This window comes from Talpa europaea (genome assembly GCF_964194135.1).
Source record: "Talpa europaea genome assembly, chromosome: 1".
Lineage (NCBI taxonomy): Eukaryota > Metazoa > Chordata > Mammalia > Eulipotyphla > Talpidae > Talpa > Talpa europaea.
The window spans coordinates 101347710-101364106 of NC_140073.1; the positions used below are offsets into that span (position 1 = coordinate 101347710).

General features: G+C 33.8%; 1 protein-coding gene across 3 annotated transcripts in view; it reads left to right on the forward strand.

Annotated features, from left to right (window-relative positions):
• TANK (TRAF family member associated NFKB activator) overlaps positions 1 to 16397 on the forward strand; it is a gene marked incomplete at its 3' end in the record, with an annotated part of 52250 nt that overhangs the window by 8935 nt on the left and 26918 nt on the right. The window contains exons 2-3 of one of the 3 annotated variants that reach the window (XM_084235402.1): positions 12567 to 12678; positions 14680 to 14798. In XM_084235402.1, coding sequence (XP_084091528.1) covers positions 12567 to 12678; positions 14680 to 14798 — 231 coding nt within the window. Of the gene's footprint in view, positions 1 to 12566; positions 12679 to 14664; positions 14799 to 16397 lie in introns of all 3 variants that reach the window. The other 2 variants (XM_084235403.1, XM_084235401.1) reach the window with 2 other exon arrangements.

Below are 16397 nucleotides of genomic sequence, written 5' to 3' on the forward strand. Positions count from 1 at the left end.
TTTTGGGACAAAATTAATGGATTGAGGTGATTATTTCTAAGTGAAATAGTCAAAAGTGAAAGACAGATATTAGATGGTTCCACTTAACTGTGGAATATAAAAAATAACATAGACTGCAAAGTACAGCAAAAACAAACCTTAGATTTAGTGAAAATCATATGATTACCAGACAGAACAGGGGCCTGGGGAGATGGGAGTAGAGAAAAGAAGGGGATACAACATTGGCATAAGAGGTTTGGTGGAGGGTGACTGAAGCATGTGTACATATGGAGGAAGAGTAATGTAACCCCAAAGTTATATACACATAGTACCAAATTTAATTTAAAAAATTAAACAAAGGGTGCTGTCTATGGAATGAAATGGCAAACCAAGGATTGAGGGGAAATACTTGCAGATCATATATTGATAAGAGACTGATATTCAGAATTTTTAAAGAACTCCTACAGATTAACAACAATAATGAAAACAAAAACCCTGATTTTAAAAAATATGCAAAGGACTTGAATAGACATTCTCAAAAGGTATACAAATGATCAATAACCACATTAGTCATTAGAGAAATGCAAATTAAAATCACAATCAGATACTACCACTTCCCCCTCATTGGAGTGGCTATTACAAAAAATTAAAATGTTTAAAAATCAGAATGAAAAATATTGGCAGGGATGTGAAGAAATTAGAAGTCACCCATTGTTTATGGTATTGCAGTGTGGCGAAGACATTATGGAAAGTTTATGGTGTCTCCTCAAAAGAAAATTAAACATAGATTTTTTTTTTTTTTTTGGCATAGAAGAACTGGGGTGTAGGCCAGAGGTGTGAGGGGGGTGTGAGAGGATTTGCCCGAGACAGAGTGGGGAGCAGAACAGGTGGATCTACTGAAATACACTGCTAAGGGGAGCAGCGGGGTGCTGCTGTGCCGTGTGTCAGCTCACTGGCCAGAGAACTCAGGCTTTAGTGGTGATAACGCTGAGAATTAACCCCTAAGCCACCAGGAAGGCCCAACATAGATTTTTAAGATTCAACAATTCCTTTTCTGGGTATTTACTCCAATAAAGTGTAAGTAGGGACTCAGAGATATTTGTACTCCCATGTTCATTGCAGCCTTCTTTACAATAGCCAAAAAGTAGAAGCAGCCCAAATGCCCATTAGATGGATGTATGAATGAACAAAATTTTGATTATATACACAAAGGAGTATTATTCAGCCTTAAAAAGAAGGAAATTCTGATTCATAGTACAACAGGAATGAATCTTGACATTTTGCTAAGTTAAACAAACCAGTCACAAAAGTAGATACTGTTAAATTCTACTTACAAGATGTACCTAGCATAGTCAGATTCTTAGGGACAGAAAGTTACAGGGTAGCTGCTAGAGGCTGGGGAAAAGAAAATGATGAGTTAGTATTTAGTAAGTATAGAATTTCATTTGGGGTATATGAAAAAGTTCTGGAAATGGATGGTGATGATAGTAGCATAACTGTGTGTGTACTTACTGCTACAACTGCACGCTTAAAAGTAAGTAAAATGACAAATTTTATGTCATGTATTTTACCAAACTTTAAAAAATTCTGTTACCAAAAAAAGAGAATTGGTGTAGCTAGATTCTCTTACTAGCTATATTTTATTGTTCATCTGTCATTATCACTTTTTACAAACTCACCATTCTTCTACCACTTAACTGTCCATACTCCAAGCCAGTTCTTCTCACAGTGTTTCTTCTAGTTCACTGCAATTTAAGACTCAGAAGCTCCTCTTTGAGAAGTCAGTGTGCTATATCCATTAAGAACATTCTGTCAAGCAAAGACATCCAAGTATCCCCAAATTAATAAGGGAGACAAAGAAGACAGGTAAGTGATTTTTTTTAAGTGTTTTTGGCCAAAATTACAAAAGCAGCACATGTTTTTTGGGAAAAAATGCAAATAATTAAAGATAGTATGTAGTGATGATCCTCCTCATTTCCTAAGGGTAATGTTTGTTAGTAATATGATATATATCTTTCATATTTTTTCAAAAAATGGAAACATGCTAATCTAAAAAGGATCTAAATTTTTTAAATGGCTTCGTCTTCACCATCATCACCACAGATTTATTGAGGCTTATATTTGCCAAAGTGCTTTATAGTCATATAATTTAATGGAAGTCTATGAGGAAATGCTATTTTCATTTTTCAAATGAGGAAATGAACTGCAAAATTAACTTGCCCACAGTCGCAAAGCTAATAAGTAGTAAAGATAGATTCATACATATAGTTACTTCAATCTATGTAATTGTTAACCTATCTCTTGTACTCTCTCTTCCTTAAAACACTTAATTTTTTACATTCCAGACACTACATCTGATTTTTCTTTTCCCCTCATAGACCCCACTTCCTCAGTGTCCTTTGTAGTTTTATTCTCTTCTTCGGGCTACTAAATATCAGAGGTTTGCAAATCCTTTGTTTCTTTCTTTATAACCCTGTATAGTCTATCTTATCTTTTCCTGTGGCTTCAGATAACTGTGAGAGTGACTTCTAAATTCATCTTCCTACCCCAGACCTGCTCACTGAGCTTTAGTTCATTGCCATTTTGGAAGTCAGGCTAAACTGTATATCTAAACCTGAACTTATATATCCACTATTTTTTCTCACCTGTAACATTTCAAAAGTGTAATGCGTTTTATAAGCTGCTATGTGGAATAATGCTATTTTGTATTTCTCCTAAATTACTCATTTAAATTTCAAAGAATAACCCCAGTGACTACTGTTGATCATCAAGTATATTTATTTTCCCTGTTCCTTAGGCAGTGTTTTTCCCTTTTAGCTATACACCAAATTTTTCATTGCTATACCTTGGCACTTGCCACCGTGCCATTAAATTATTTAGAATTGCCTTAGAATCTTTATACTGCTTTTCCTCCCAGTATAGCCTTTATTCTAGGCCATACTAAAATGCCAGATAGAAACCATTTGCTTTCTTTTTCCTCCTTCAGTTCTTAAATTCATATTATTTCATAAAACAAAGTTAACATTTAATGAATAAGTGTATTTTACAAATGTCACATACTTTACATGTAAATCCTCCTGGCCCTACAGAATAGTTGTAGTTAAACCCCATAATTAAATTAAGAAACTGAGTCTCATAAATGGTTAATTTTTCAACGTAAGTGACAATATCTGTACTGAAAGTAGGTTTACCCGTTTCCAACATCGATATACATTATACTTACTTAGCTGATTCACAGCCCATTTCAGGTTTTTCAACTTTTTCCCCATTCCTTTGAATAACCTGATACAGTCTCCTCTTTTCTTGGATGAATCCGTACTTAGTGAGGATGCTCTTACCTAAGGAAGTAGAGTATAAAACTTGCTATTAATAGTTCTTTCATTCATCCTAGAAACAATTTATAATATGCCAGGAACATAATACCTGGTAGGGATTCAAAGAGAAAAAATACATAGAACGTAACTTAGTGTTTACAATGTAATATTGCTTATTCTATTTCTTGCCTTGTGTAATCATTCATGTATACCCACACTTAGAAGTCTTCTGACTGTTCTGAAATAGAGAAAGATTTTTATCACAGTATCCCCTGACGTAGACAACTTTTAATATGCTTACAAAATAAGAAGAGAGATTATTATATAGGGTAGTGGTAGACTTGGTTTTGCCCCTGAATTAGTTATTGTACAGAATAAGCTGTTGTCACAAGAGATGAAGAAATAATGTGCTTAAATAACATAGAAGTTTGTTTATTTTTTTTTTATGTAACAGACCAGAGATGAGTAGACTAGGGCTAGTTAGTAGACAGCTTCACAATCCTTAACATAAGGTGTCCCTCTCTAGAATCACACTGACTATACTTGTCACCATTTTCTTGGTAGTTGAGAAGAGAGGGAGAGGCAGGAAGAACACACAACTTCCTTTTAGTGCTATAGTCTAGAATTTGTACAGCACATTTGTATACACATGATCATATAGGGAATGCTATAGCTGGATGATCATGTGCCCAGCTAAAAGTTTGTATTACTAAAAGAGAGAGTAAGAATGTACATGGGGCAATATTTTGAAGCAGATGCCACATATTTTGGTTAACTAGGCTGAAGTTCCCTGTAGATTTTCAAATATCACAAGATTCTATTTTGTAGGATTAAATATTTAATCTATTTTATTACTCATACCAAGTTGCTTATCAGTCTGTTTCTGCCACGGTTCTGTGCGAGAAACCAAATATATTTAATAAAGACTTAAGTACATTTTTTTTACTTATTTGACCACCTCCACAAGGGAACAAGAAGTAATAAAAGAGTAAAAATATTTGAAAATCTTTAAACTGATTCTCATTTAAAAGATTAGCATATTCATAAATGATTAAGTTACAGAAAACTTTCTATACTTCTTCCTGCTGATCCCAAAATTCTTCATTGTATCATCACAAAATAGAAATTTTATTGTTGAGAAGACAACTATTATTTGTCAATTCTTGCCCAGACTTGATTAAAAGAGAAAAAAGAAGCAATGTCTTATATAGAAAGGAAGTAATTTAATTCTTATTTCAGTTCATCTTTAAATGTCCTTTTTTTGTTATTTATTAGAAAGGTGGTGAAGGATATAGAATACTAAAACTATCTTATTTGCTAAGAGCCTTATTAACTAACCAATGAGTCTCTGGTGAAGGCCTCAAACAAGACTAAATTTGACTGCTATCTTTTTCTCATAAATTACAGATTTTAACATTTTTCTGACAATAAATATAAAGCTATAAGGGTTGTACTTTCATATTCTAGAGCTAATCTTCACCCATCTGAAATGTAAACTCTTAGCCTCAAGGCTTATGTTACCTCTTAAAGCTTATAATATAGGTTTTAAAGAATTGCACGAAGGCATAAAATGCCTTTAAGTACTACTTTATTTTTTTAAATGCCTTTACTTTTATTCAAGATGTAAATGGCTTCATTATTGTTTACCACCCTTTTTTTTTTTCTTTCTTCATTCCCCCAAACCATAATCTCTGTAAAGTGTCCTTAGGACTAGGGCAGCTCACTCTTGTCTTTTTTTCCTACTGAAGTTACTAATTTAAGAAATAAAGGTGCTTCTGGCTATTTCTGATCTAAGCCTTATTATATGCATTGTCTGTAGACTTATATAGTAACTTACTATAAATTTTCACCTATCAGATTTTGAAATGTTTATATCCTTTGTTTAGGATTTTTATTTCCAGAAATATGTCCTGCCAAAACTTCTAGACAGCCTGCTAGTATGTATATTCAAGGAAAGTACAGTATTAGGAATGTTTGCTATTACTTTAAAAATATTTTGAATATTTACTCAGTATATTGTATCAAGAACTGCTATGAGAATAGGCTTGCTGTGAGAATAGGCTTACCATGAAAACCATACATGTTTTTCATGGACTGGGTGGCACTGTCTATAAAGCAGAAACTAGTCAAACAAAGTTTTGAACTCTGATAAATATCAGGAAGAAAGCTATTAGAATGTCTATTGGGCGTTTAACCTAATACAGGAAGGCAGAGAAGACAATCTTAGCAAAGTGATTTTTAAAAAGGCAGAGTTGAGGGCTTTCCAGGTACAGGATCTGTGTTACGAAGACTTGTTAGCCTAGAAGAACTGAAAAAATAAGAGAATCAGTACAATGAGAAGAGTTAGAGCAAGACCATATAGGGTCTTTGAGGTCATACTGGGGATTTTGGTTCTTCAGTTTTCTGGAGGGGAGAGGTAGATGGAAAGGAGTGTTATGATTAGATTTGCATTTTGCAAAGAACACAGCTGTAGTGTAGAGAATAGATTGAGTGATAGATTTAGGGAGAGCAGTTAAACTATTGCAGTGATTGAATAAGGTTGGGAATGCTTGAATTGTGATTGGCTACATAAGACATGAAAATGCAGAGAAATTTGAGGCCTATTTAAGATTAAAATTGATACTTGATAATGGATTGACATTAGAATAATTGGATGTCAAGATGGTGATAGCCTTTTGGACAGATAGTACTGCCATATACTGAAAGAAGGAATATATATATATATTTTTTTCTGTTTCTTTTTATTTTTATTTATTTATTTTTTTAAATAATAGATTTTATTTTTATATTCCCCATACAATTGCAACCCCCCCCCATTCTGACCCCAATCCCTCCCCTCCCATCCCCCACCCCCCAAAAAGTGTCTCTGGTTCATAGTTTTTTGTTGATTTTGATTTTCACTTTCTTATAGTTATTCATTTTCCTGGTCCCTTATTTAAGTTTTCTAGATTCCTGCTATGAGTGAGACCATCCGGTATTTTTCTTTTTCTTTCTGGCTTGTTTCGCTGAGCATGATCCAAGAAGGAATATATTTTTCAGGAGAATGGAAGTTGGAGGGAAGAGATAGCTATAAGTAAAATTTGGGGGCCTCCCTGGTGGCGCAAGGAGTTAGGACACAACCTATGGGGCTGTCTGCAGCCTCTGCAGCATGAGTTCGATCCCCCGGCCGTCCAGGGAGCAACCCACCCACATGGCTCCACAGACATCTCCTGACTCGCCCGCTGCTCCCCTCAGTATTGTACTTCGGTCAGTCTGCCTGTTCTGTTCCCCACTCTGTCTCTGGTGAATCCTCTCACCCCCCACACCTCTGGCCTGTACCCCAGTTCTTGTATTCATAAATAAATGAATCTTTAAAAAATAAATAAATAAAAATAAATAAGTAAAATTTGAAGTGCTCTCCCAGTAGCACTTGGCCAAATAGGTCATCTTAGAGACGTGGTCTGCATTTAAAGGAGAAATTTGAGAGTCTGGCATATAACCAGCCATTAGAAGTGATATTGTGTAAAGGGAGAGTAGCAAATAGAAAACCATAGTAAACCTAGATAGATACACTTGATATGTCCTTAGCGGTTATTTGGGGACTTGAGCTTTGTGGTCAGGCAAACCTTGGTTCAAATCACAGCTCTACTACCAACTGAGTAGAACTGAGAGAAATAACCTCAGATACACATTTAGAGTTAAATGTAATAAAGAAAATAAAGCCTTCAGATTTTGGTGTACAGAAAGTATTCAATGAAATGATCAAGTGATGATAATATGTTGTAGAAAATTTGATTGCACATCAGTTTATTTTTTTTTAAATAAGAAACATATACATGTGAACACAGAAGCCCTGAAAAGATATTATAGTACTTACTATCCCTGAGGGGGAGTAGAAGGCAAAGACTGGAACTGTCACTTTTTGCTTTGTACACATCTGAAGTTTGATGGTGGTGGTGGTGATATCAGATGCCCTTATTTTTGCCTTTTTCCAACAAGTGTGCTACTTTTGTAATTGTTTAAAAACTACTAGCCACTCTTCAGTTATTTCTTAGTCTATTTTGTCTCTTTGTAAACTGAACAGCCAGGGGTTTTGTTTGTTTGACAGAATGTTTTTCACTCAATGGAGATGCCACACTGATTTCTCAACCAACTTCTGAGTCTTAGGTTGCAAAGAAGTAGAAGAAAGACAGAGAAAACTGGCTTAATGCATGGGATGGTTGTGTGGTAAGTCTGGTTGCCTTGTCCAGTGGTAATCAGATGTACACTTAATGGATGTATGCACCTATGTGCTACATAGACATTATATATATACTTTGCTTGTTGTGCAAGGAAAAGAACTAGCTTATATGCCAGATATTTTATATATACTATCATCTTTTTTTAAAAAAAAAAGATTTTATTTATTTTTGCATAGAAGAACTGGGGTACAGGTCAGAGGTATAGGCAGATGAGAGGATTCACCAGAGACAGAATGGGGAGCAGAACAGGCAGATCTACCAAAATACCTGTTAAGGTGAGAAGCAAGTGAGACAAGAGAGGTCTGCTGTGTCATGTGGGTTAGCACCCTGTCCAGGGATCGTACCCAGGCCATCGAGGTGGTAGTGCCAAGACTTAAACCTCTTGGCCACCAGGAGGCCGGAGGCTATCATCTTCAGTCTTTCAAGTTTTTCAAATTATTATTTTCATTTCAAAAAGAAACCAAGACTCAAAGAAACTAATCAGGACCAAAACATAAATTTGTAAAATAAAAATAGTTTGTTATAGTTTATCACATGGCATGTTGAGAAATTGGTGGCAGCACTGTTGCCTATTATTAATCACATTGATAATCTGATCTGTCAAATTGCACCTCTCTGAGATAAGTCTGGGTATCTGGAGGGTAAGGAAGCACAGGACTTATAACTTAGTTAATAAGAATGTATAACAGAGGATGGTTGAAGAATGAGTTATGTAAACCAGGATATCTGAGTTGTTAATTCTATACAATTTCATGTACATTTGACTTAAAATTAAAGTTGATGTTTAGTTTTCCAGAGTTTTAAGATAAGACAATTCGAGTCTAAAGTGCTATGTATTGGAATAACTGATATTTAATTATCTTCCTTCATGAACTGTGGAACTCCCTATTGAGAACATTTGTGGTAACCAAGCAATTTTTTCAATAAAGCTTTCATCTCTTTGTTAATCTTGGAACAGTTTGAGAGATTTTTAAATTGAAATGCTTTCCTTTTTATTTTTTATCCCATTTATATTACATTCCTATTCTTTTTATATTTAGGGGAAACAATGGTATTTCAGTATATTGAATTTAGTTCCTGAAGATGAGATAATGTTGACCTATTTAGAGTGTTACAGAGTATTATAAATGACTTAAGGACACTTATTTGCTTAAGTAAATAAATGCTTTGGAAAGCATGAAAAATGAGAATTTTCATTGTCAGCAATAGGGGAAAAGTCAATTTATAGAAATCTATTTTAATATTTGTGAAACTTGGGAAAACTTGCAGCTGTGTGTCCAAAATTATAGAGAAAATGCTACGTTGATTATGAAGATGGATAGAAATTGTACATGGATAAAGGGACGGTTCTTAAGATTAGCTTTTTGCTCTATTTATGATAGCCATGAGTATGTCTGTGCAAACATATTTAATAAATTTAAGATGTATATTATATTTGATCAACAATGTTTTAAGCTTTGCTTTTGAACACAAAGAAAAAATAAATAGGTACCTAAGTACCTGTTTACCTCTTTAGATGCTGGTAGACCACTTGTTTTGCTAGTCTTCAGAATTGGAAGGAGTGTCAGATACACAGAAGCCAGAGTCATCTTGGCCAGATGGTGTTTGATACAGATGGATGGTTAGTTGTCATGCAGATCTCCTAGTTGGTAACTTGTTGCTGCCATCTGACTCAAAGAATCATTCACACACACTGGCTGTCAAAAGCATCTTCTCTTCTGTCTGTTTTAGCTGTCATGTCTGTGCTCTGTACAGAAGTGTTGACAAGACATTGCTGTTGTACATTTTCAATGTGGTTGTTAGTGATGTTAGTGATTTTTCTGTTTTGTGGGGTCTTTGATAGTGATGGAAAGTACTTGCTTTGTAATTATGTTTAAAAAAAAAAATACTGTGACAGTGCATCAATTACCTGACCTTTTAAAAGAACTTACCAGGTTATAAGTTTATTCAGTTCTGTTCAGTGAACAAAAAACATTAAATAAAAAGAAAAATTTCTGTTTCAGTTAGTTCAACCCTTAACAAGTAATCTGAATTCTCTTGGTTTCCCAACTTGATATAATACCCTCTTCTGGATTTTCCCTCTCATAACCTTGTGGTCAAATTTTATACTATTTTCTAAATGTATATTATCTTTTCTCATATTAGTACCTTTTTTTCCCTTATGGTATAAGCCTCATTTAAAAAAAAAAATCTTGAGGCACTGCTAATCTTCTGTTTTCTCATATTTAATTTTCTTTTGCCTTACTCATTTATTGACCCAAGTCTCTACTCTTTTAAATTCCCTGGTATAGAAATATAAGCATCGCCTTTCATTCATTACTTAAGGTCACTTCTGAAGACATCTATATCTATGATAGTTCTTTAACAACCTAATTAGTTGATTTTATCCAGCTAATATTTACAAAGCATCTGAACATGTGCCAGGTATTCTGCTATACTCTGGAGATATTAGGAGAAAATAGTCTCCTCTTGAGAAGGTCGTAGTTTAGAGAGAAATCAGACATGAAGACAATTAGACTATAATACTATAATTATTATAATGTAAATATGTGGAAAGAGCAGTAAAAGTACATGGACCATTCTTATTCTATTTCCCTTGCTATACTTCCAGAATGTCAGTTTTTAAATTGTTACAGAATTTGATTGAGCTTATAAAAATTTTTATTAAGCAGTTTAAGAATAGTTCAAAACTTCAACTTGAAATAGTTATTGGACTATTGATTTTTTCCCTGTTAATGAGTACATTTCCAGCATTATTCATGTATTGTAATTTGCTATATACAGACTGTACTCTGTTTGATCACTTGAACAAATGTGCCGAAGTATGTTTTTAAGACAGAGACTAGAAGATAAAAATTACCTGATAGAGACTGAGTTGGTTCCAAAAGAAAACATAGGTCATTTGGTTTTCCATTAAATTGGGAAAAAATAGTAGCAGGAGGATGCACTGAGGTTTAAATAACTCAGATATTTGTTCTGAACCTATTTAACTTGTTAAGTTTTTGTACTGCTTAGTATCTGGGTAGGAGAATATCACAAAACATAGTGAAATAGGTCATTAGTGGTTGATATTTATGAAAAGCTTTAAGTTCTTTGCAGAAAGTTCTAAATACATAGAAACAGATAAAGATGATAATAACAGAAATATGTTTACTGATTGCTCAACCCTGGTGGTTCTGTGGAACCCAGGTGAATTTCAGGTATCCATAATTTGCTGTAGACCTGTGAACCATTCTTTCAGTCAGCCTAACATTCTTTCTAGGTACATGGATATAAATTTAATAGGAATAAGAAATCTTGCCCTAGGAAGCCCCACCTAGACTAGACTTCGGTATCTAAGTTTCAGTTCTTTTTTATTTAAAGATTTATTTATTTATTTATACAAGCACTGGGTACAGTCAGAAGCGCGGGAGGGTGAGAGAATTCAACAGAGCGGGGAGCAGAACAGGCAGACTGACGAAACACACTGCTGAGGGGAGCAGCGGGCGTGGCAGGAGAGGTCTATGCGCCATGTGGGACCTTCCTCCAGTGGCCGGGTCACAGCCAGGGATCAAACCGGCGCTGCAGAGGCTGCGGGCAGCTTCGCAACCCAGCGCTCAACTGCTGCACCACCGGGAGGCCCTAAGTTTCAGTTCTTAAGCTCATAGGGTATATGGTCCAGACAGACTCACAAGACTCAATCTCCTCGTAATAATAATAAAATTTACTTGGAACTTTTTTTTTTACTTCAATTACTTATTTCTTTTTTTTTTTTTGGTCAGTAAGCATGTACTAAATACCTCTTATGTGTAAGTTACTTGTAGGAGTATGAAATTATAAAAGTACCTCAGGGCAACATGCAAAAACTACACACCACTTGGGTTACATACCAGTTCTGTTCATTATTCATGTTTGAAGTATATTACTTGTAAAATTTCACCTCTCATTTGGGGAAATCTGGCACTTTGCTTTATTTCTTAAGCTGCTTTATTTTGGTAATCTATAACAGCTGTGTAATTTATAAAGAACTTTAGGCTTATTGGCCGCTGAAAATAATAGACCGTCACTAATTTTGAAAATTTGATTAAGAATCAGTCCAAGGGGTATGGGGGTGAAGAATCAATTCAAAATGAAATATATAGTGTCCATTGAAGGATATCCCAAAATTATTAGGACCCCATTTCATATTTCAGGGAATTTAAAATGTAGTGATTTATATACATACGGTAGTCATTTATATATTTGTTTCTCCAGTGATAGAAATTGGTAAAGAATTCTGGTGTGTTTTGGGGTTGGTTTCTATTTTTTGTGATATATTTTTTAACATTTGTATTGATTACATAATCGTAGTGCAAATTTGCTTGAAGTTTTGCAACATTTATATTCTCTACTGCAAACTCCTGTCTTCTGGCATTGCTTAATTCTCATACACATTGCTATAAAAGAGCAAGGTGAATGGATTAGAAATATAAGGGAAATTTATGATTATAAATTTATGTGGGTATTTATGATAGTCAATAAAGATTAGCCATGGTATTCTCTTGACATAAAACTTAATCTTAGAAAACAAGTTTCTGATCAATAGAATTTTATAATTTTTACTAGACAATTCGATTTTCATAGTGTCTTAGTTACAAAATCTTCCTTTGTGTTTTTGTACTCTAAAAGCAAATGGGAAGTATGTTTATTTAAAAGAATTGAAATCTTAACTTTTTTCAATTTAATGTGTATTTTTATAGAATTAATGTAATGTATTTTTCCATTTGTGCTTTTTTTAGTTATCACTAATCATAAATTATAAATCAGAATTTTTATGCTAACTGGAATACCAAAAAAAATCACACATTGAAGTCTTAAGTGAAATTTCTTTAAATTTTACAGTTTTAACTGGTTTAAATCACTGACGTCTATAAAGATTATAATTACTGGAGCAAGATTTTAGTTTATAAAAAATGCTTACTATATGGGAAATGGCACTTTGGGCAGTTCACATATATATATAAAATTATTAATGGACAGTAAATGTATGTATATGTCTGTCAGTAAATAACAGACTAACTAGTTTTTATGTCAACAGACTGAGAACTATGAGCAGAAAATACGTGAGCAACAGGAACAGCTGTCACTTCAACAAACTATTATTGACAAGCTAAAATCACAGTTACTTCTTGTGAATTCCAGTCGAGGTATGTACATGTTAATCTTTTATGTATTTTTTTATATATTTCTTGAACTTCTTGGAGAAAAGAAAGGTGCTGCAAGTCATGTTTTTCTATTTTATTTCTCCATTGTTTCTTAATAGGATATTTTAATAATTGTGGTGCAATTACATGTTGTGTTTATTTACAGAAATAAGCTCTTTTTTAAAGAAATAAACTTTTTTTTTAATTTATTTATGCATACAAGAACTGGGGTCTAGGCTAGAGGTGCAGGGGGTGAGAGGACAGAGCGGAGAACAGAACAGTCAAATCTACTGAAATAAACTGCTGAGAGGAGCAGCGGGTGAGACAGAAGAAATCTGTTACACTGTGTGGGTTAGCTCCCTGACCAGGACTGAACTCATGCCACAGTGGCTGGTGATAGTTTGATAGTGCTGAGACTTTAACCCCTTCGCCACCACGGAGGCCCCCTAAGGAAATAAACCCTTGCAGGATATGGGAAGATGGACATTCACATATACCATATGGTGGAGCACTAAGTTGATAAAACTTCTTAGAATACAATTTGCTGAAGAATAGCAAAAGCTTTTTTAAAATCTCTATCTTTTAAACCAAAAATCAATTCATGAGAATACATCATTAAAAAAATACTTAATCAAGTACTCAAAAATATGTGTATGCGGGCCTCCCCTGGTGGCACAGCAGTTGAGCGCTGGGCTGCGAAGCTCTGCAGCGCCGGTTCGATCCCCAGCCACCAGGCTAGAGTCCCACATGGCACACAGACCTCTCCTACCACCCGCTGCTCCCCTCAGCAGTGTATTTCATCACTCTGCCTGTTCTGTTCCCCGCTTTGGCTCTGGTGAATTCTCTCACCCTCCCGCACTTCTGACTGTACCCAGTGCTTGTATAAATGAATAAATAAATCTTTAAAAAAAAAAAATATGTGTATGCAAGGATGCTCATCACAGTATTATTGCTAATAATAAAAAACTAAAGAAATGTCTCATAATTAAATTATAGTTACCATAAAATGAACAGCTATGTAGCCAAGAAAAGTAATAAATTGTTTTCTTTGTTTATTTTTATTTTATTTGTTTATTGAGATAACATTGGTTTATAACACTGTATGATTCAGAAGACTACGTTAGCTTCTTTAGATATATTTTACCATGCCATACCCACCACCAAGGCACCTTGTAGCATATAGCAAAGTGAGCAAAGCAGGATACAAAAATGAATGTTTGTGTTTAAAAAGATGATTCTTTTTTTGTTTTAAGATTTATTTATGTATATAAGAACTGGGGTGTAGGCCAGAGGTGCAGGGGCTGAAAGGATTCACCAGAGACAGAGTGGGAAACAGAACAGGCAGATCTACTGAAATAGGCTGCTGAGGGGAACAACAGGCGAGTCAGGAGAGGTCTGCTTCACCATGTAGGTAGCTCTCTGGTCAGGGATCAAACTTGTGCTGTTATGGCTGCGGACAGCTTCATAGGTCGTGCTTAACCCCTTGCGCTACCAAGGAGGCCCCCAAAAAGATGATTCTTGTATGAATTTATATGTATAGGAAGAGAAAAGCTCTGATAAAATATGAGCCAAAATAGTAACATGAATAATTTAATGGGATAAATACCTTCTCTTTAATTTTTCATTATTTTTGCCATGTCTGCATTTTGTGATTTTCCTACAATAAGCATGAAATCATTATACAAGTAATTAAACAAATGCATGCCTAAAATACAATTTACATGAAGTTTAATTACTTATGCTGATGGTAGACTGCAAAAGCATGCCTTTAGTTTCTACAAACAACTGATTCTGGGAAAATAGGAGTTTTGTGTATTGCGATTGAAAAAAAAACCTAAATGGGTAAATCTATATTGTCAAAGTAACTTTTATCTAAAGATTTTTAACTCATAGTTTAAAATGCTCACTCTTTAAAATTAGGATTTATTTGTATTCTGTTTACTTCTCCAGGTAGTACCAAAACATGGGCTTCCTACTTATGTCCAGGAGGTTTTTGTCTTACAGATAACAGTTATGGCTGTGTCCCCCTATTTGAAGACAGTGAAGCAAGGAAGAATAATTTCACTCTTAATCAGCCAAATGATAAAGTGAAATCAGGAGTACCAAGAGAAAAAGAATCTCAGGTAGTACACTATTAGTTTTTTTTCCATAAAACATTAGAAATAGGTCCAACAGACTTCTGAATTAGTATTCTAGCACAAATTGTGAGAGAAAGTAGACAAAATTCTTTTCAGCCTTGACATTACTTTAGTAAAACACAACATTCAAATGCTGATACACAATACATCTTCCTTATTTTCTTGAGGTGGATCCACCACTGTTATTTTAAACAGAAATTCTATATATACAAAGCAAATAACTTACATGTTCCTAAATAGAAGTACTATTTCCAAGCAAAATAAGAGTTTATGTTGCATATCCTCTACTGTTCTTTTTTCTGTATCACAAGATGCTTAACAAAGAAATAAAAATTAAACTAAGTTATATAGTAAAGCATAGAACAGAATGTTAGAAAATGGCATTCTATTTTTTTCTTTAATTGCTTGTGCTTAATTTGAAAAATTAAATCAACACTACCAAGTTCAGCAAGAGCCTTCCTTGAGGCAATGTGGAAAGGAATATTCCATATCTGCAGGAAGACATATGCTAGGGTATTAATGCTAGGTTGGTTAGAAATGAACTAAAAATCTATCATTAGCAGAATAGTACATCTTTATAATTAAACACTTCAGAAAAATTAAATTAAAAATTTATGTCTATCTTAATATGCATAGATTTCAAAGGCTATTTTGATTAAAAATGAAAATTACGAATTGTTAAAATGTAAATATTTAAACATGGCAGGTTTATAAAAACACAAATATGTAATAAAAGTATACAATCATGAACAAGTTGCATATCCTTTTTAAAAAATCATCTCCTCTACAGTTGGGGAGAGAAGAGACTATCATTTTGGTAAGGAACCAAATAGGATTTTCAGTATAGCTGTTAACTTTTTTCTTTTAAGAAAGTATCTGAAGCAAATATGCCAAAATGTTAACACTTGTTAAATTAAGGTAGTAGATAACATAGACACATATTTTATTCTCTGTATTTTTCTAAATCTTGAAATTTTATGAGTTTAGAAAGGAATTTTTTAATGAGTTGAGTTTTCATGGGCTGAAACATGTTTTCAATAAAATAAGCTATGACCATTGAGTAGTCTTAACATCCACAACACCAATTAAGTCAAGACTACTCTATTTATTCATTAGTTTTAAATAAGGTAGGTTTTAGCTTCATTTATCAGGGCTTTTCAGTTACTGATCTTATAACGAAGACTCTCTTTACTTATTATTTAACATCAAATCTGAGAAATCCAATTTTGATACTTTGCTAAAAGAATAATTTTAGAATGAGAAAATTATCTGTCGTATCTCATAATTCATATTTTTTGTTCAAAATAATTTTTAAAAGTTTTTAACCAAAAAATATTGATTAAAAACAAGAGGTTGTAGCCTTGGAATATGTTTAGGTTTATATTGCAAAAGAAGAAATTTAGAAACAATGATTCGTACTTTTGGAGTGTAAATTTTATGATTGGGTCTATTATGGTACATTTTAAAATCATTAAACTACTCCATAAAATGCTGACTTACAAACTTAGCCTTTAAGTAAACAATGTTTGTAGTCCATTTTCCTCTTTCAAAGACTTCTAAACTTTTAACCAAAAGTTGTATACT